Source organism: Pipistrellus kuhlii, unplaced genomic scaffold (genome assembly GCF_014108245.1).
Source record: "Pipistrellus kuhlii isolate mPipKuh1 unplaced genomic scaffold, mPipKuh1.p scaffold_m20_p_3, whole genome shotgun sequence".
Taxonomy (NCBI): Eukaryota; Metazoa; Chordata; class Mammalia; order Chiroptera; family Vespertilionidae; genus Pipistrellus; species Pipistrellus kuhlii.
Window position 1 is genome coordinate 118,158,493 of NW_023425529.1, and position 22,560 is coordinate 118,181,052.

The window sequence follows — 22,560 nt, forward strand, 5'->3', positions numbered from 1 at the left end:
TAATTTATTTTGTGTCCTTTTCAACCCAATGACTCCAATATATGCAATCAACCTGGTGTCCCTAATTCAAAGGAATTTTCAAAATTCCATTCCCCTATGCTCCTTGATTAAGAAAACACTGCTCACCTAGTTATATTGGAAGCTAAGATGATATGTTTTTAAAACCATAACAACACATCCAACCCCAAATTAGTAGTGAGAAGTAAGTTGCTCTCTTAATGATGACTTCAGATTCAAGTACATACTTTCATTTTCCCTTAATATTTCTTATTCTAGATCAATATTGCTAGATTGAAAACTTTCTTCATATTTGTATTATAACCTTTGGGAGATTCTTTTGTGTTTGACATACCTGTCTTTACTCTGTTATATATTGCAAATTCATAAAGACAATGTTGAGACAAATCTATAATAATAAAAGAGAAATATGCTAATTAACCAGACGTCCTTCCAAACAACCTTCTGGAGGAAAGCGGGGGCTGCGAGGGAAGCTCGGGTCTCAGGTGCCTGCCAGCAGCCAGAGGGAAGCCTGGGTCCTGGGTGCCAGAGGGAAGTCAGTGCTGGCAGCCAGGAGAAGGAAAGCCTACTCTTGCACAAATTTCATGTATCGAGCCTCTAGTATTATATAAAGCTAATATAGATAAACACATAAAACCAGCTTTACTCTTATCTAAAACTAGTGGTCTGGTGCACCAAATTCATGCACATTAAAAGGGGACTAATTAGAGGGAAATAATTTAATATTACTGTTTGCCCTTTCTCTATAATAGAAGTGTCAGAGATGAAAGAAAACTAGTAAAATGTATATGAAAACCTTCCTCCTGTGAGAGTCTAGGGCACACCATGGGACCCAGAGTCAAGTCCCTGCCCACACACATATGCCTCAAAATTGCACCTCAAAATTGTGTGAGACCCAGTTCCTGTCACACCCACACACCCACATTTGGCTAGATCCAGAGCCGGCCAGTCCCACCCTTGTCAAGCCCCACCAGGCAGGGTACATAATCTCAAATCCCCTGGCCTGGTGCCAGGATTGGGGGCATGGCCTGAGGTCCCCCAGCCCAGACTGGGACAGAGGGCATACCTTGAGGTCCCCAATCAAGCCCCTCCAGGTGGAGGGCATGGCCTGAGGTTCCCCATCAAGCCCCACTGGCAGAGGGTGCAGCCTCAGGTCCCCTGTCAAGCCCTGCTGGGCAAGGGGTACGGCCTGAGTTCTCCCAACCCAGCACTGGGGGTACACCTTAAAGTCTCCCATCAAGCCCCACTGGTTGGGGAGCACAGCCTGAGGTCCCCTATCAAGTCTGCCAAGCAAGCGGGCACAACCTCAGGTCCCCTGGCCCAGGGCTGGGGTCGGGGGGTGGGGGTGGGTGGTGGCCTGAAGTCCCCTGTAAAGCCCCACCTGGTTGGGGGCACGGCCTGAGCTCCCCTGTCAGGGGCGGAGAAGGGCATAGCCTCAGGTCCCTGCTGATTGCTCCTTAAGGCTCCTTATGGGAACTTGGCCTCAGCTGTGGGTGCACCCATCTTTGTGACGGACTGGTTGTCAATTAACATATTCCCGCTTTATTAGATAGGATATTGAGGCAAATGTTTCTAAAACTTGCTGCCAAATGCTGCATATTTTCTTTCTTGGGATTGAATTTGCTGTCGAGCCTTTTCATTTTTATTTTTTTTAATTTGAAATGTTGTAGTTTTCATCTTTAGAAGTTCAATTTGACTCTTTTTTGTATCTTCTACTTCTCTCCTTTAGGCCTGAGATAGGATGACTCAAAGGAAGTACTTAGGGTTCAAAATGTAAAGAGGCTTTTATTCTCAGGGTGTCCTCTTAGGTAAAGGAACTGACATTGAAAGGCAAAAGGAAAAAAAAATAAATTAATTAAAAAAAAGAAAGGCAAAAGGATGTTAAGAATGCTAGCAGTTTATAAACTACAGCTTCCTACTTTTTGAAACTGTGATTCTGATAACACAAAATTGATCTCTCCTTACAAAATTGCCTGACTCTTCCATGACTCTATAATGGGAAATATAATAGTGGCTAGATAGCACCAAGGGAGTATTTATATATTAATCACATAGGGATTGTACTGATTAAAGTTTGAACCCTAGCAACATTTATTTAAATAGTATTTATGATGGTGAAAACTAACCATAGAAACCAGTTTCCTAACGTTTATATTATCCTCTCTTTCTTTTGCAGGGACACATTTTGAGACTAGTGTTCTGATATTTTTTCATTGAAATTCATTTGAAACAATATTGAAAATGATGACATCTTTATTTTTTCTCATCCCCAAATTTCTCAAATTTTCTAGAAATCCAAATACTGTTTCAAAATTTACCAGACTTTCATTCAGTTATTATGATTTCACAATCATTACCATGCTGCATAGAAGGCTTAAAAAATTAAAAACTTATAACATAACTTATGTATACTAGTAAAAGGGTAATATGCTAATTAGACCGGGTCAACCAGACATCTTTCAGAAGTCTGACTTCCTTTTGGACAAAACCACGGTGGCAGGGGCAGAGGCAGAGGTAGTTAGGGGCCATCAGGCTGGCAGGGGAGCAAGCAATTAGGGGGTGATCAGGCCAGAACAGGGAGCTTGCAGTTAGGGGGTGATCAGGCTGACAGGGGAAGTCAGTTGGGGGTGATCAGGCTGGCAGAAGAGGGAAGTTGGGGGCAATCAGACCGGAAGGAGAGGGCAGTTGGGGGCTATCAGGAAGGCAGAATTGGGCCTATACTGGCAGTTGGACATACCCCAAGGAGTCCCAGATTGGAGAGGATACAGACCGGGCAGAGGGACACACCTTGTGCATGAATTTTGTGCCCTGGGCCTCTAGTATTATATAACTGAGAAATTTTCCTATATTAGCTTATATGAAGTATAAACCTACACATTTTCAGATAATATCCTAATTTTACCTCAAAGTTGTAAAATTATTTTGACAATATTTTACATATACTTTGCTACATCTTAGATGCTAATTGTTTCATATTAAAAGATTTTAAAGGCTTTATAAAGATATGCATTCACCTACTTTCAAATGCAGAATCAATTTTACAAGGTATTTCTAAATTTAAAAACTTGCAATTTCTCAGGATGGCTCTCAGTGCTTCATGATGTAGCCAGGTTTGTTTCCTGCACGGAAAGGAAAAGCTATTCCTTTGCAATAAAGGCAGTCTGAAATCTTTATTTAAAGTATTTACTTTATGGCTGGGTAAACGGGAACTGCATACACACACAAAATCCTTGAAAGAAATAAAAATTGAGCTAAATAATTCATATTTAAGGTGCCTGTCTTATAGAGCTGTTGCTTGTGTTTGCTAGTGTGGTTAAATAGATCTTTGTATCTTGAATCCATTTGTAGTCTGTCAAAATGAAAATAAGTTTTCTACATAGGCTTTAAAAGTTGACTCAGTATAATTTTAAAGGACAAAATTTAGAAACATTATTTATTGAGACTATTTAATAAAATAACTTATCCTATATAATAAAAGGCTAATATGCAAATTGTCCCCTCAACTGGGAGTTAGACTAGGGGGCAGGGCCAGCTGGATCCCACCCACTCACAAATTCATGCACTGGGGGGCCTCTAGTAGTTTTATAATTCTCTATGAAACAGAAGGATCCTCACCATGTATGATATGCAGGTGATTACTTTACATATATTTTTTGAAATATCTTTTATTAGTAATCGGTGAAATGAATATTTTATTTAGTGTGGAGTTCTATGTATTCATATACAGCAAAATGAAACCTGCATCACAGTCAGATTACTAAATAGTTCTATTACCCTAAAAGCTTCCTCAGGCTGTATCTCTGTAGACAGCTTTAACCCTTGGCAACCACTAATCTGTTCTTTTTCATAATAGACTTTTTATTTATTTATTTGAAAAGTCTTTTAAGTAGAATCATATAGTATGCCATTTTTTGAGACTAGCTCTTTTACACTCAAAATAATGCTTTTAAAATTCATTTATGTTGTTTCATCAATAGTTCACATTTTATTGCCAAATTAGAGACCTGATGCATAAAATTTGTGCACTAGTGGGGAGGGGGGTTGGCCCTCAACCAGGCCTTCACACTCTTGTGATCCAGGAGCCCTTGGGGGATATCTGATTGATGGCTTAGGCCTGCTCCTAAGCCATAAGCCGGACATCTTTAGGGCTGCAGTGGAGGTGGGAGGGACTCCTGCCACCACTGTTGTGCTGACCAGCCAGTAGTCGATTTTAGGCTGAGTGGCACTCCCCCTGTAAGAGGGCACTGACCACCAGGGGTAACTCCTGTGTTAAACGTCTGCCCCATGGTGGTCAGTGCTCATCATAGTGACTGGTTGTTCTACTATCCAGTGATTTGCATATTACACTTCTATAATATAAGATAGTTTTCTATAGTATGTATATACCACAGTCTATCTACTCACCTGTTAGAAGACATCTGGGCTGATTCCAATTTTGGAAAAGAGAGTTTCTGTAAATAGTCATATGCAAATTTTTATTGAACGTAGTTTGCATTTCTCTAAGGTAAATGCAAATCTGTTGGGTTAATTTGGCTCTTTTCCCTCCTATAGATCATGATTTTGGTATCACATCTGAGAATTCTGCCTAACACAAAGTCACAAATATATTTTTTCTGAGGTTTTCTTCTAATGTTTTAGTTTTACATTTTAAATTCAGACCTATGATCTATTTTGAGGTTTTTTTTTTTAATATAAAATGTGAAGTGTAAGGTTGAGATACATTTCTTTTAAATTACCTATTGAATTGCCTTTTGCAACTTTGTTAGAAATCAATTGACCATATTTGTGTGAACTATTTCTGGAAAGTTTCTTCTGTTCAACTGATCTATTTTTCTTTTCCATCAACAATCCTGCATTGTCTTGATAGGGTTGTTTCATTATAAGTCTTAAAATAAGGTAGCATAACTCCTTTAACTTTATTTTTTTTAAGTATTTTGGCTATTATAGTTTCTATGCTTTTCCATATGCATTTTAGAATCCTCTTGTCTATATCTACAGGAAATCATGCTGGGAAGTTGGGTGGAATTATGTTACATGTATAGATTATTTGAGGAGCATTGACATCTTTACCATGTTGTATTTTCAAATAATAAACATCTATATGTCTTCATTATATAAACTTTTTTTTATTTATATAATCAGTTTTTATAAAGGTTAGCATACAGATTCTATACTAGTTTCTAAAATCATTATTTGCTAAGTATTTGATTTTTAGGGAGCTGTTATAAATGTATTGCTTTTGCAATTTTGACCTCCAATAGTATATTGATAGAATATAGAAATATAATTTTTCTGTGAGACCTTGAATGTGGCAACATTGCTTACCTTAATTGATAGTGCTAAGAAGTTTTCTTTGTTTTAATTCCTTCCTACTTTCTAACTCATAATATTATCTGAGAATACAATGACTTTGTCTGTATTTCCTCCCCATTTCTTTCTAATGTGTGTGTCCTCTATTTTTCTTGTCTTATTGAACAATTAGGACTTTCAGTGCAATGATTAATATAAGTGGTGAATTTTTTCAGTGTTTCACCTGTACTATATTAGTTATACCTTTTGTTTTTTTATAGATGCCCTTAATACTATTGAGAAAGTTTTTTTATTCTTATTTGATAAGTTCATCATTAATAGATGCTGAGTTTGTCAAATGCTTGATATGTCTTTAAAATTTCTATTTTTACTATTTACTAGTGTAGAAAAACTGTTTTTACTCCTTTTACTATTAATTTTCAGTTCAGCTTCTTTAGACATGTGAGTAGTTGTATCAAACTAATCAAATTCCATAAATGAAGAGCTTTCTCAATTTTAGCCAACTTGGTTCAATTTTAGTAAATACTTCCACTTGCTCAAAGACTTTAATTTTTCAAATTATGATGTGATCTTTATAGTTCTAAAAGAATGAAGAAATAAATTGTAAAAAGATGATATTTTAATATTAACTACTGCTGATAAAATTTTTGATTTTGAATATAACACAAATTTACTACAATTTGCAGAATACTACTAGAGAAAAGCATAAAGGCAAATAATTAAAAGAAATCATTCATATCTACTTTGTGTTTTTTTGATAACTTGTTTATTTCTTTGTTTTCTGTACAAACAAAAACAAAGAACATATATATATTTTTATAATCTTCATAAAAATATCAAGAAAGAAAAAATCAAAATAAGAGGGCATATTCAGTTTTAGAAATAAACACCTTTATCATATGGGGCACTTAAAAAAAACAAACTTCTGTTTTTTAATTCCTGACTTTTTTTAAAAAAAATATTTTATTGATTTCTTACAGAAAGAAAGAGAGAGGGATAGAGTGTTAGATAAATCGATGAGAAAGAAATATTGATCAGTTGCCTCCTGCACACCCTCCACTAGGAATGTGCCCGCAACCAAGGTACGTGCCCTTGACCAGATTCGAACCTGGGACCTTTCAGTCCACAGGCCGACGCTCTATCCACTGAACCAAACTGGTTTTGGCTAATTCCTGATTTTGAAATAGATTTAAAAGATATCTAAAGTATTTACTTTAGAACTTTCTATACCCACCAATTCAGGGTACATATATTTCAATACTAAATTATGTGTCTTTAAAATAATAATTAAACTATGTTCAAGTTGAATTTGAAGGGAAAAAACCTAGTGAATAGTTTGTGTGGAAGAATATAAAGGTTTTAGAAGTTATAAATATTTACATTTATTTACTCTGCTAGAACTTAGAAAACTATAAGTGTGTGACTTCAAATTTTACTTTCTTTCTAAACTTAAAAGATATTTATAAATTTACCAGGTAGAAGTCAGTTAAAAACGATCTTCATTGTTTAAAGTATTACATAAGTCTTCTTTTATCCCCATTGACCTCTCTTGGGCCGCCCCCACCACCTGGCACATGCCCTCACCCCACTACTGTCTGTGTCCATTGGTTATGCTCATATGCATGCATACAAGTCCTTTTGTAGAAGCCAATTTTTAAGTATAATATTTAAAAATATCTGAAAGCCTTTCTACTTCTAAATTACATGATGTGATAAATATGGCTATTTTTCTCTATTTTTTATTTTTCTATGCAATACTGTTATTTTATATTCAGGTTATTATCCTTGGAGTCTGGATAATGAAAATGTTATTTTCTATAATAAAGCCAGTGTGATTTTCTTATAGTGAATCTGTTTGTTAAGACAAAATGACTGTTTCATTATAATTATGAATACACACAAATCTCTCACATTCCTACCCATTTTAATGGGTGAATGCAGTCATAACTAGAAATTTCTGCTATTGTGCTACTGATTAAATTTCATATTTGAAAAACATGTTCATTGTGAAATTCTACAATAATAAATCAATTCCTTTTTAAATTTCCTGCATTTTAACTCTCTCATTTATTACCCTTTATATATATATATATATATATATATATATATATATATATATATATATTTCCTTTTTATTCTTTTTATTTTTTCTTGATTTTCTCACTTCTGTTATTTTTCTTCCTTCTTTTTTCCTTCAAAATCCCCCCTCCCTTTTTTCCCCTAACTTCCTCATTTTTCTATTTTCATTAGAACTGTATTTGGTAGCAGTTCATCAGCTACTAATACATACATAAAACATACAAACATACATACATCCTTTTGCACAATCATATTCAAAAACAGCTTTTTACTCAATGAGAACATGTTTATTTATTTAGTTTTGCTTAAGTCTCTTATTTTACTTAAACTCCTTATAAGTTTAATAATTTGCAAACATTTTAAAATACTATCCTGATTAGAACAGGTGAAAAAATGTTTCCCTGGTGTGTCTCCTGTGTCAACCTCTTATAAGGCTCCATTTAATTAAAGCCATAAAAAACACAAGATTACTTTTAATAGCACTTCTATTTTCTCACTAGTTTCCGCTTTTTGGGTTACATTTTACTCTCTCCTTAATACTCAGATTTTCATTTTCTGAAATGTTCTAAGACATTTATCCTGAACTTTTAACCTGAAGCATATGTATACATATTCTGACCAATTCAAAAGATGAACTAGCCCTGGCTAATGTGGCTCAGTTGCTTGAGTGTCATCCCATGCACCAAAAGGTCATGAGTTTGATTCCTGGTCAGGGCACATGCCCAGGTTGAAGTCTTGATACCCAGTAGCGAGTGTACAGGAGGCAGCTGATCAATGTTTCCGTCTTACATTCATGTTTCTCTACCTCTCTCTCTCTAATTAATTAAATTATATATATTTTAAAAAGATGAACTAGATTTTTTTTTACATTAAAATGTGGAATACCAACTAATTATAGTTCTAAAAATTGAAAAAATGCTTTTGCAAACATTTTTTGCCCCTCATTGTGGTTTCCATTATCTTTATTAGATCTTTAAATTAGTCTTAAAAATTGTTAGTTTGTTATTTTGGAAACAAAATAAGGTGCTTCACAGAGCCTGTGAAGAAATAAAACATGTCAATGAAAAATGTATGCTACCAACTACTAGCTAAACAAATTGGGTGTGAGAAATGAATTGTCCTTGTTTACCCACATTTTTACTTTTTTTTTTTTTTTTTTTAAATTAAATAAAATTCATTTGAACAACAACAACAGATTACAAATTAAGATATTCGTAAGGGATTTCTTCTGTCCCCAAACTTCTAACAGACATTGCAACTCAATGCTTTACGATGTTACTCTTAGCCTACGCCCCCGCCCCCAGGAATATTTTGAAAAGCCAAATAATTTAAATTATTACACGGGGAGAAAAAGAGTACTGCTAACATAAATTAGCCTTATTTATAAGGAAAACACATATTGCGCTACATTAGGCCTTACCTTGGGCCCTCTGCTTCCTGAATTGCATGCTCCTGTGCCACTGCTACTTGCATGCTGGATGATCTTGTACGAACCCATAGCTGCTTCATAGCATAATGGCGTGATATGAAGTGATGCAGAAAACAGGAGGACCTTTGTCCTGGAGTCAGCTGCAAGAAGAAGTAACGTGCATGAATGTACAGTATAGGGAGATCTATGAAAGATCTAGTCTCTTTCTCCCAAAAGACTCTGTTCCATGATACAAGGAGAACTCAGTTCTTCTTGGCGGTTGTCCAGGTCAGTTTGGAAGCAGTAAAAACAACCACAAAAAAAACAAGCCTGGTGTCTCAATGTCTTTACTCTCGGTGATTTAAGTAACATTTTATTTCTTATTTTCCTTTTATTTTGTTTTTAATAACCAGGAAAGAATACATCTTTCCATTGTCTTGTGTGAGTGCAATTTTTATGGTAGGGATGTAGTTGAGAATGAATTATATGGGCCCAGCTTATCTATTTATTTTATTTTTTCACTGAATTTATTGGGGTAGCATTGTTTAATAAAATGATATGTTTCAGGTGTACAATTCTTTAATACATCACCTGTATACTGCATTCTATGTTTATCACCCAACGTCGAGTCTTATTCATCACTATTTATCTCCCTTTTACCTTCTTCTACCTCCTCACATCCTCCTTATTCTCTGGTAATTGGAAGGAAAGGATCAGTACCTCTTAATTGAGGAATGGATGACTTTTAAATGATATTACATCAAAGAAGGCATAGAATCCCAGAAGATTATGTAATTATGCTAAAAATGAGTATTATTAAATAATTCACACTTTTATTATTGAGAAATTAGGTCATTTTTCTAATCCTCCCACAAATATGCTATCTTAATATCTAAATAATGAAACAACACAGTGTTATCCATCCTGGTGCTAAGAGAGAATGCCAGTTACGACAGGCTCATTGTTTACTTTAACAGGTAATTTGTGGACCGGAATCATTTAATTGTTCTGAGTACATAATTACATGTCAGCAATTTCCAATTTAATTAAAATGTACAAATCTGAAGATTAAGGGAATTTTTGAATTATTAATCATTTTTCCACTAGGAAATCTTGTTGCTCTGCAGGAGATTTGTCCAGTGTACAACTATACGTATTTTTTTCCTTCTCTTTCACAGACAGACAATTTTCCCGCAGAGCCCAATTACATGGGCAGCAGGCAGCAGTTTGTTCAAAGGTAAGGCCCATTAAATAACTTTCTCGGCTTCCACATTTGCATTCGTGTCAAAATTGCTTTGCAAGAAACTACGCCAGCCTCAACCTCGTAGAGACACCACTTTCTCTTCTCTTTTCTTTATATGTATTCCAGTAGCTCCACGTTTAAGGACCCAGAGAGAGCCAGCCTGAGAGACAGTGGGCACGGGGACAGTGATCAGGCTGACAGTGACCAAGACACTAACAAAGGCTCCTGCTGTGACATGTCTGTTAGGGAGGCACTCAAGATGAAAACTGCTTCCACTAAAAGCCAGCCCCTCGAACAAGGTGAGTGAAGCCTTCCAATGCTTACCCAGTGTAAAGTTTAAGCAATCATTATGGGCCAATTAGCACCAGAGTGCAGCTCATTACAGTGGAATGGACCATTAATATATCAAAAGAAACAGGAAGTCCCAACTTTGTCCCAGACAAAAAGCAACTATTCAGGTACCACTGTAACAAGGGAGAGAGAAAGGCCATAGATAGCAGCCTATAATCTTCTTAAAATAAGAACTTGATGAAGTCACTAGACTTGTTCTTATCTTCATGAATGCTTCCTAACTTTCCCTATTTTGCATTTTATTTACAAGCATATATTACCTATAATGCACATTTTAATATACTCATTTATTGGATTAAAATAGTAAATTCAACGCTTTTAGGTGAAATGAAAACTTGATTGGAATTGTATAGTTCTAGCACGTTGGTATGTTTTTAGTGTGAATTTTAGTTTTTAAAGAGTCAAATAATAGCTAAGCCACAGTTTTTGCTCCTTTTATTTTGCTTTACATTGAAGTCTTCATAGATGTCAAATAAGCATGAACTTGTTTACGCAGATAGAGATGAAAAATATTTCTTAATAAATATGTACATTCTAAAAGTCCACCATCAATTTATTCAATTGATATGCCTTTTAAAAAAATGTATGTCTTCATTGTTTCAAGCACAATGGAATATTTGCTGATGATTTACCCAAAACTACTTTCATGTGTAAGAATTAGAAATCATAGCTTTTTCCTAATGTCTAATTATAGCAAATGAAAAAATAATTGTTTTATAAATAGCATTTCAGAATTATAGATGTATTTTAGATTTATTAACTAATCTTATTAGTTTTCAAAATAGTCATGGTATTTAAATATTTAATATTTATCATTTCAGTTTTTAATGAAAAACTTGATTTATACCGTATACTTGATTTATACTATATAACTGCTAAGTCATTTATTAATTGATGATACATTGAAAGTAATTTTTTGCCTGTAGTGCACTCTATCTTATCACATACAGTTTAGCAGATATAATGTTTACTAACTTTTCTAATCATACTCAAATTTTAATACAAATATACATTCACAAAGATCTATTTAATACCAAAGTAAGTAAACATAGATATAAATATTTCTACACTGAATATTATTATGCTGGGTTTATTTTAAGGTTGACCTCCCCAAGGCCTTCTTTACTAAGTAATAAGTGCTAGATAGATAACTTTCTTCTGAACTTTTACCATCACAATTTTCTGTGTTAACAGAAATATTGTTTTTTTTAGACTAGGTTTTTTTTTAGTTTTTTTTTAACAAAAGCTATTTATTTGTGTTCATATCTGTTTTTTTATTGATTTCAGAGAAAATGGGAGCGGGAGAGAGAGAAACATCAATGATGAGAGAGAATCATTGATCCGCTGCCTCATGCACACCCCCTACTGGGGATTGAGCCCGTAATCTGGGCATGTACCCTTGACCTGAATAGAATCCAGGACCTTTCAGTCCACAGGCCAAAGCTCTATCCACTGAGTCAAACCAGCTAGGGCTAACAAAAGTTATTTAAATACTTATACTTAATATTCACAGTTCCTGAAAATTTGAATGTTTACTTGAATGTGATTTAAATGTCTTGATGGGTTATGACTAGGTGATATTATGTAAATCTTTTAGACACATTTTAAATAATGGGTTGTTGAATCATGTTATGTAAATGAGTAGCATAAGACAGACCCAATTATGTATATCGATATAATAAAGTAATTGAACAGATTATTTTTTGGCTACTATTTGTAAAGTTGCATATGGTAAGTAAGGGGTTCGCAGTTATTATCTGTCTTCATGAGATTCCAATTTTCCTTTCTTAATCAACAACATAAACAAGTACACTGTTGCTCACATTTATACTTTCATTCCTTTTCATGCACTAACTGAACAGTGTATTTGAAGAACATGAAAAAGACCTCTGTAGAAAAAGAAAGTTATTTATTTTTGAAAGTTTAAATTATAGTGATTTTAAAAAATTGATATAAAAAACAGTATTTTAGAAAGGAGACTATTGTTCTTAAAAGAAAATAGATTTAGCATATATTTTAGTTAATATGACACAGAAATATTGCTAGTCTAAGGGTGAGAATGTTAGTAGAAATATCTCCTGTAACACAAATAGATCCAGATCTCCTTATTAATAAATATGGAGAAATTATTATAATTCTGAAAACCACACTTAGGTAATCAATAAATTATATAGGATACAGACTTCTACTTTAAAACATGAACTTGAAGGCTTAGCTTAAATAATTGTTTACTTAATGATTGGATTCACTAATGCACTATTTAATTAATACATATTAAAATTTTAATATATAAAGGAACAAAAATATATTTTCTTTTAGGAGCAAAAAAGCGAAAGCTCAGCAAAAAGAAACCTGTTTATCAGTTTTTTTCTCTTTCTAAAATTGTGTAGTAGTGCTTTAACAGATTTCAATTAGAAACCAGTAGCATATTCCCTTTTATATTTTTTGGCTTCCATCACTATTTAAATGATCTCAAGTAAAAAAAAAAAAAAATAGTGTTCTATTTCTAAATTGAAATATTTCTTTAACTTATAAATTAAAATACATTAAAATTATCTCCACATTTTTAGTGGAATCTTTTGTGCTAATAATTGTTTTCCTTTCTCTATGATTAAGACTTTTTGAGCTTTTATTAGCTCAAATATTATTTTTTCTCTTATTTTGTGCAGTTAGATTTTTTCCCCCATTTGTTTTGTTCCTGATATTTGTTTATTTTATTTTTTTCATTAGTTTAATCATCTCAAATATATACCAGGAGTATATGTTGCCATTATTTTAGTAAAAATATTTGAAAGGAATCAGTAGTTAATTGAAAGAATACTGTATTACACAACAGTTAAAGATTGCTTTAAACATTTTATGTTAATAAACTGTTTAATAGAAAGAGGTTATTTTAGTTTCTCTTAGTGTGACTTAAAAAAACTATCAAAAAGTATTTATATTTTTCTATTTAATTGCATTTTTGTAGTTATCATTTTTTTTTCCAATTAGAGTTTCTCTATATTGGAAAAATACTCACTTCACTTAGTACTATAGGTAGGTGGAAGATAGATAAAAGGATCCAAATGTTTTAGAATTTGTATGGTAACATACATAGTAGGACATTAGTTAGAGATGCAAATGATTATATTTCAAGTAAGCATTATCAGAAATTTACACAGAAAATTGACCAAAATACATTTGATATTATTTTGCTGAATTTATATTTTCAAATAAGAAAACTAATTTATACCAAGAACTAAAAATAAAATACATATAATGTTATCTACTTAAATAAGAGTCACATACAGTTTTATAAATAATAAAACTCAAAAATTTTTAAATTAACTTCTTATGCCTCAGAATATTATTAAATCTTTGACTTTTTAAGAAAATATTGCTCCTTTGAATTTCTATCTACTATAAACTATTTTTATTACTAGCAATAAACATTTCTTTTTTTAAAAAATTAATAAGCTTGCCCTAAAATTCAGTAGTTTCTGTTGATTCCAAAAATAATAATTATGCAGTTTTCATAAATGCTGACTGATGATTTATCTGAGCTTCTTATTAATACCAAGTGATAGCTCTCAATTTTCTTTTTTTAAAACATTTTTTCTTCATTTAATTTTCCACCACCATTTATGCCCCCAGTACCCTCCACCAATCTCCCACAATCACCATACTATTGTTCGTGTCCTTGACTTCCTTTTTCTTTTTCTTTTTTGCTCATCCTTCTACCTTCTCATCCCCCCAACACTCCCTCTCCTCTGCCTGTTCTCTGTGAGTCTGGGATAATCAGTTTACTTGATATCTTTGTAAATGACTGAAACTGAATTCTTGAAGCCAGAAGTCAGTGGAATCTCATTGCACATTATGACTGTTGACAACCCATGCCAGGGATTGCAGTGAAAGAGTCACAGTCATGAGTCTAACTCCTTTGCTGTGTTGCCAGCTGTAAGGCCCTCCTCTGGATTTCAGGGCTTTACTGAACCCCAGGAGTTGTTCTGCTCACCTTTTTTTTTCTTTTCTTTCTTTTTTCTCATTTAATTTAATTGCCAAATAATCTTCCCCCTGCCCCCATTTAATTCTGTGCTTCCACTGTTCTCTCTTTATTGCTAAAAAAATATCTGACTCCTTAGATTACATTCTGGTTCAAAACATTTCACAATGGAATCCCTAATTAAAATCTAATAAAAATAAATCAATAGAAAGTTGTGAAAGAAGAGAAATTCCAAATGAGCAGGTTTGCTCCAATGAATTTCAATTTTAAAACTAAATTACATTCTTAAGGGTTGCCTTTTTTCTTCCCAGAGGACATTTTAGAAAATTATGAGGACTAAAGCTAATGGATTTTTTTTTTTTTCTTTATGTCAGGGCTTGGATTTTGTTTGTGTGCTCCATATTCCAAAGATGATTTTACCAGTTAAGCAATTGCAGGACTGTTATTTGATTTCAGAGTTTGATAAGTTTTGAGCCCCACTCCTTTACATCCCCCTGAGGCTCCTGTTCAGGGAGGGGAGAGCCCCACATTCCAGGTTGGGGAGGATGTCCTTGTGACAGAGGGTTGGGGCACTGAACACAAACTTGACCTACTTTGCAATTTCCCCCAGAACCCACACTGAATAGAAAAGTATGAGAATAGTGCTTTTATATTCTCAGGTTTTTGCTCTGTTTTTTATTCTTCATTATGGTTCCTGCAGTTCTGACCCTTTCAGCCAAGCACTGTCTTTTCCCAACCCTCCCATAATAGGCAGCAGCAAACCCACCTCTACGTAAGCAAGAACATGAAGGTAATGACTATATCTGTCCTCTCAACAGCCATCTGGCATCCTCTAATATATAGAGTTAAACCTTACCCTAAGATATTTTTTTTCCCATTGACTTTCAGAGAGGGTGGAAGAGAGAAAGGGAAGAGAGAGAGAGAGAGAGAGAGAGAGAGAGAGAGGGAGAGAGGTGAGAGAGACACATTGATTGGTTGCCTCCTGCACATTCCCTGACCTGGGTCAGGGATCAACCCAGGTATGTGCCCTTGACATGAATTGAACCCACTGCCCTTTGGCAAGAGGATTAGTGCTGTAATCACTAAGCAGCACCAACAATAGCTGAAAATAATTTTTAAAGGAAATGTTATAAACTTATTAATTGTAAATATAACTTAGGAAGGAAGTAGAAAATTACTGCCATTAGAGCATCAGCCTGCAGACTGGAAGGTTCCAGGTTCAATTCTGGTCAAGGGCATGTATCTTGGTTGCAGGCACATCCCCGGTAGGGGGTGTGCAAGAGGCAGCTGATTGATGATTCTCTCTCATTGATGTTTCTAACTCTCTATCCCTCTCTCTTCCGCTCTGTAAAAAATCAATAAAATATACTTAAAAGAAAAGAAAAGAAAAGAAAATTACTGCCATATATGGGAGGGGAAAGAAACTGTTGCATACATAATTTCAGGAAAAAAAATTTACGAATTTTTAAAGGTACAGATGCTTTAAGACTCACATACAAGGCATTTAAGAAATTGTGTTATTTGCCAATAATTCCTGTTAGTTTAAAGCCCTGTAAATTTTTATTGGATTGCACTTATCTAAGAGCATCTTAATATCCATTTCTCCTCCTTCCTGTGCTGTCATTTTAATACTTTCAAACTTCATCTATTTTCCCATTTTTCTGGATAAAATGGTCCACACACTGTTTATTTTTGCTTATCATACATTGCAACTGTCCCATAGTTCACCTAACTTTAAGTTTCAATGATATCTCTTTTTTCTCCTGTGCAAACATTTGTTTCTAGGAGCCAACAGCTGGTATCATGAAAGAGAGATTTTATTACCCTCACATTTGTTGCTCATCATAAAACCTTCCTAACAAGTGTTGCATGATTTACTATAGACTCAATGTGATTTTGAGATTCTCTTGCTTTTAGTAAGCACAGCAATAACTTTTGCTAAAACATTCCAATTAGGAAATGCCAGATATAAAAACATGAGCTAAGGTGCATCCTGGGTCTTCAAGGAGCTCTGACTGTATTAAAATAATTTGTGACATATAAGCTATGAGGTTTGCACAGTGGGAGGTATGCCCCAAGAACTAATGATGTCATGAGAATGAACACCCAGACCAAATTTGGGGGAATCAAATAAAATTCCTGGAGGAGGATGCATTTGAGCTGATCCTAAAAAAAAAATTAGCTCACTTGACAGAGTAAAGTTGGGAGAAGGAGGACAGCATTGTCAGAAGCAGAGATGCAATGAAGCAAAATGGCAAGTTGCTATTAGGTACAAATTAATAGGGATGTGTGAGACTGGGATTGGTGGGTATGAGACTCTCAACAGTATGTGAAGCCCAACGATGAGTTGACTAATAGGAAGCCATTGGATGTTCAGGAAGTAATAGTTCAAAGTTTCATTTTAAAGAGGTGATTTTTATGCCAATTCCTGGATAGGCAGGGATACAATTAGGAAGCTGGAGAAGTAACCAGGGCAAGACAAAATAAGGCCCAATGCAGTAAAGAGGTAGTAAGAAAAGAACCAAGTGAAAGATTAAAACTTGTTCTACTATGCCATTGCTTTTATAATGATAATGAAGTGCTTGGTATTCATTTAAAGTTAATTTTGAGATAAAGGTTTCTAAAGGAAAAAGCCATTTTATACCCAAATAAGTGGACTAACACTTGAATTATTTAATGCCTTTAAGTTTTTATGTAGTACATTTATACCATATATATTAAATTAACACATACATGTTTGAAACTTTTATCATTTTCTCTAAATAACGAGTGCTTATTTGCATACTTGATTTGTTATACTAAAGAAAATTTACCAATCAAAGACACCAGAAGGAAACAGAAACAAAATCACTTTAGTTAACCAGATCTTTGAGAGAACTTGGAGAACACAGCGAGGTAGCTTAAAATTGTGTGATAATTATGACTGCACTATCTGAGTCCAGTTCACTGACGGGGTAAAGACAGGGAGAGGTCACCAAGGGGAAACATTCAGGAAGTAAAAGAAGACGTTTAAGTGAGTATCAGAAGGGGCAGCACAGCTGTTGATTATAATTTGGCAGTCGGAGAAGTCAGGAGGCAGAAGATGTATGTCTGTCATGAAGAGTTAACCATTATTTCATTCATAATTGAGACACAAGATATAAGAACTTGTAATATAAAAAACCAAAAATTTAACATGTTTAAATTAACTCCCCATGTATGTTTCAATTCCATAGTTAACATCAACTTTTGAAAGCTAATGTTTTGACATGCAGGCCTACAATTATTAGAACCAGAAGTTTTCCAGAGTTAATAACTTTTCAGATTTTACAAAGTGAGTGATATAATTCATATGCCATATAGCATGTAATATTTCTATTGGGATCTGTGGCAGTACTCATAATCAAATACAATGATGATTCTGTAGTGAAAAGCTAAATATTCATACTAAATGGAATAAAGAATAATTTAAACAGTCCATAACAATTCAAGTCAGTTTTTACTATCAAGTGAGTAACAAAATAACTGCTAGATCTGAATGTTTTGGGAGTTTCAAAATATAGACAATGTAGACTTGTCCTTAATTTGCATGTTGTGGTTTATTGTCCCTTAAAGCCTTGACAATGCATTATACTAATGCTGTTTCAAAGAGCAACATAATGAAAAAATTGTCTACCACCAAGAGAAGTGATTTTATACAGTTTCCGATTAAGTCAGATTAGAAATGTGCAGTTGGTCTCTTGCCTCAGACCAAATATAGAAAAAAATTATCCATTAGCCCTTAATAGTTTTAATGTTATAAATATTTACTCTGGAAAGCCAGAGTAATGTGGGAACTTTTAAATGTTTAAACAGTTCATAAGATCATTTGGAGTAGTACTTTTAGGATTTGCAGACTGATAACAAATGCACCCCTGCATCTGATACAGGGTATATTTTTGAAACAAAGTACATATTTCGTAAGATTGATTTGTCTGCCCTGGATTTCCTTTTCTTTGAGGCTTTGTGAATTCATATTGAGGAATGAAATGGTTTTATTTATTTTTTTTGTCTTAAGTCATTTCCTTTTTAATTTTAATTACTGTTTGTTATATAATACTATATGCACTGGTAGGGTCCCGAGCAGCTGCTGGCCAGGACCTCCCTCTCTTCCTCTGGCCGGACCCACCCCCTGGTCAAATTCCCAGACAACTCCCAGTCCAGGGGACAATTTGCATACTCTGCTTTGATTATATAGGATGATTTACATAGATATCTGACCTTTGATCCCTACAAACTAACATTTTTAAGGTATTTAAGGAAAGATGACAATAAAACTCTATAGAAAATTTTAATACATGCAGAATGACTATGATGTTTGCAAGAATTACAGGAAACCAATAGACAATAGAATGAATCTTAAGTAGACATACTAGTATCTGATAATTTTTTTTAACCCATGGGGCCGATCTCATCACCATTAATTGATACATGAATAAATTAATTCAGTAAGTATTGTTTCAGCACTCATGTTCCTGTAGATGACACTCTGCCTTTAAGGTATTTATCTTTGAGGGTATCACTCCTCTGTCCATCTAACTGTAATTCTGTTAGATAAATATTGTGATATATCTATACCGTAAGTGCAATTAATTCTGCTATAGAAATGAATAAAGCATTACTTCACAAATTAAATGTGCCTTTAACAGGGCCTTGAAAGCAGAACCTGACTACAAGATGCAGTGTAAATTAAATATATTTGAAGCTGGGATAATGCCATGATCAAAAAAGATTTAGAGATGTAGCAATCAGTATATTATCCAGGGATGGCAAATAATAGAAATAACTTTTTTGGACTATCGAGTATAGTTTTATAATGGAGAGGAATTGGACCAAATGAATGGGTTTTGGTCAGATTATGAAGGACCTTGAATGCCATACCAAGGAGTTTGAATATATTCTATAGGCCATTAAAAACTTTATTTTGATTGGAGTTACCTGTTCAGAGTTCATTAGAATGATCAATTAATAATGGAGTAGGGAAACCCAATGGTCAATTGGATCATTCATTCAGTTTCAAAAGTGCAGAGGTAGGTTTAATACTTTCTAATTTTTTTGTCTATCCTAATGTGTAATTTAAATGTTGTGCCCCATAGTTTCAACTTAAATGATTCTGAATAATAAACATGACTCAAAAGAAAGTTTGTACTTCAAAGTACCATCTATTTATATTTGTCAATAATGATCATAGTTGATTTTTCATTTCATTTTTATTTCAAAGCAGAGCCAGCAACCCTACCTTAAGTATAAATCCCAATGAAATCTTTGAAAGATTATAAATATATGACAAACTGTGTGAACTTAATCAGATAAGAAAAGATCAGCTAGTAGTAATATGGAATTAAAAAAAGATAGGATTTATTAAACATCTATTTTAGGTCAGTCACTGAAACAAGCACTTTTAAACAGATTTGTCCTCATGGTAAGCTGCTGAGATGACTGTTATCTCTTTTATTAGATGAAAAACCTGAACATCAGAGAACCGAAGTAACTCGCCCACAGTCGATACCATTAGCAATGTTCTGCCTGATACCATGTGTGTGTTCTTTCTACTCTAGTCATTTTTGCTTATTTACAGTCTTCAACAGAGAGTTTGCAAGGCAGATATACTGGCATTCCTAAGTTGAAAATAAGCATCTTACTTTTTTTAAAATATATTTTTATTGATTTTTTACAGAGAGGAAGGGAGAGAGATAGAGAGCCAGAAATGTCGATGAGAGAGAAACATCGACCAGCTGCCTCTTGCACACCTCCTACTGGGGATGTGCCCACAACCAATGTACATGCCCCTGACCGGAATCGAACCCGGGACCTTTCAGTCCGCAGACTGACGCTTTACCACCGAGCCAAACCGGTTTCGGCAGCATCTTACTTTTGAAAGTAGAGTTGAATCTGATTCTTTACACCTAAGTGTATAGAGTTATGAAGGGTTTTTTAGAACATGTAATCATCGGATCAGTTGCCGTTAATTTTATTATTATTAATAATAATAATAATTTTGACTTGCTGTGCAGAAGCATCTTGTACTATTGTTTTTTTCATCTTTGTATTGACTCGCTGCCTTTATGCAGAATAACCTTTACTTCATTGCTACAGATTCTTCAGTTAACCCTAACTTGCCTTTTAAAAAATGGACATATAGTACAAAACTTCCAATGTGAACACACTGATACTATTTGAAAAATAATTTACTTTCCTTATACTTCAAAAAGTCATCTATGTTTAGCTTATTAATATGTAATCACTGGTAAAAGTAGATATAAACAGTTGTAGGTGTATATTCTATTCCCCAATCATTGCCTCTTAAGTTTGACAAATGGTACTTGTGTTATTTTTAAGCAACATTGCATATATTAAGCTCTAGCATTAGTGTTACTTTTAGAACTATGACAAACTACTCAGAGATATCCAAGTTAGATATAAAAATTTAATTTTATTTGCAAGACACTATAGTCCATATACATTTCACAGTTCAACATATATTTGACCAAAGTTTTGCACAATAAAAATTTGAGTAAATTTTACTTAATTTATTTCTCCATCCTAAACTTTCTGACACTTTCTCTCCACTTTCCCAAGCCGTCCACAGCCAGCTCCATTCTAATCTCACTAAATGGTACCAGCATCTACCTAGTCACCCCAGCTAGAAACAAAGGGACTCTTCCATTTTCTTCCTTATTCCAGCATGTATCATTAGATCTTGCTGTTAACACCAGCCAATTCTACTTGACATTTCTTCAGTTCACTTACCTCCAATATATTGACCCACCCTAGATGCTACCTCTTTTTTTTTTTTTTTTTTTTTTTTTTTTTTCATCACAACACCCTTTCATGTAGTTAGTCACCTGCTTCTCTTGTTGTCATGTTTGTAACGGGATTTCAATAATTTTCCTCCAATTAAAACCACAGAGTACTTGGGGAAATATCTAAACTTTTAATCTTACTCTCTCCCCCGCCCTCTTGTGTCACTCTTCTGCTAGCTCACTGTCCTCCTGCTGTGGAGTTTCTTCTTTTCTTTCTCAAGACAGACTTCCTAGTGCTGAGACCTCTTTTGCACAAACTTGTCTCCCTCAGTAGTCAGCATACTGCATGTGCAAAGGAGATGCTTCTCTTGTTCTCTAATGTATTCCCAATGTTAGTTAAAAGGGGGGTTATTAACGAGAAAAACCACAGATTAAGAAGATTTTAGAGAACTTGAAGTCACTGGTAAAAGTGAAAGGATCTTGGTTGGGTAAAGAACATATTGTACTAATCTAGAGGGAAATCAGTTCTGTTGCAGTTACAAACAGATCCAACAAACATTTAATAACATCAGAGCTGAATTATGCACATTTACTTAAATTTTCTCACTTACAGTACAATTTTGAATAATTTTATAAAATAGGCACGGCCAATTTTATTTTGAATAGAGAAAATGAGCAATCTAAGGTCATTGAGCTTCTATGTGGCTGATCCAAACTTTTAGCCTGAGGTACCTAAATCTAATTTTCTGAGTCTTAATTTTATGGGTCTTTCCATTGTTTCCTTCCAGTAGTGGCAAGAGTTACATGAGAAATAAAATTCTAAAGAAGTCATTGGGATGGCTATATTTAGAACATTAAAGATCTTAACATCTTGAAAAGAGAGTTTTAATATTAAGAGAGAAAGTTTTTAATATTATCAAGCCTTACCAGTATTGTTGGGGTATTGAATAGTACTGGCTGGTTAAAGTGAAGAGCAGAGTACGCATGTGGTGTGATGAGGAAGGGTGAAGAGATGGGGACAATGCAAACTTGAGTGCGGTCTATTTGAAATATGTGGCAGCTGCACTTGAAATATCTGACTGCACCCACCCAGAATATCCTGTAATAATGAAGGAAAAAATTAATACATTTGGGTTATATAAAATTTAGAGCAAGTTGATAAACTAACACATTCAGTAAAAGAGTAAAACATTGCTAGTATGAAACACACAAGACAACTCAATAAAATCAAATCATATTACAGTAAAATGCAATGCAGAACCTCAGAGAAGGCAGGTAAAGATGCCACAGGGCTCAGGAGTGGTCTTTCATATTACTGGGCCCAGAATCCATCCTTACAATAAAATAATTAGATTTGAATACCCAAATGTTTGTAGTGTTTATTTATACAGTTTGTCATATTTATGTA

General features: G+C 34.1%; 1 protein-coding gene across 4 annotated transcripts in view; it reads left to right on the top strand.

Annotated features, from left to right (window-relative positions):
- Positions 1–22,560, top strand: part of PCDH17 (protocadherin 17) — a 99,252-nt gene that overhangs the window by 28,584 nt on the left and 48,108 nt on the right. For 3 of the 4 annotated variants that reach the window (XM_045588683.1, XM_036456996.2, XM_036456997.2), the window contains 2 exons: positions 9,994–10,052; positions 10,185–10,357. In XM_045588683.1, coding sequence (XP_045444639.1) covers positions 9,994–10,052; positions 10,185–10,357 — 232 coding nt within the window. The remainder of the gene's footprint in view (positions 1–9,993; positions 10,053–10,184; positions 10,358–22,560) is intronic. The other variant, XM_045588682.1, reaches the window with a different exon arrangement.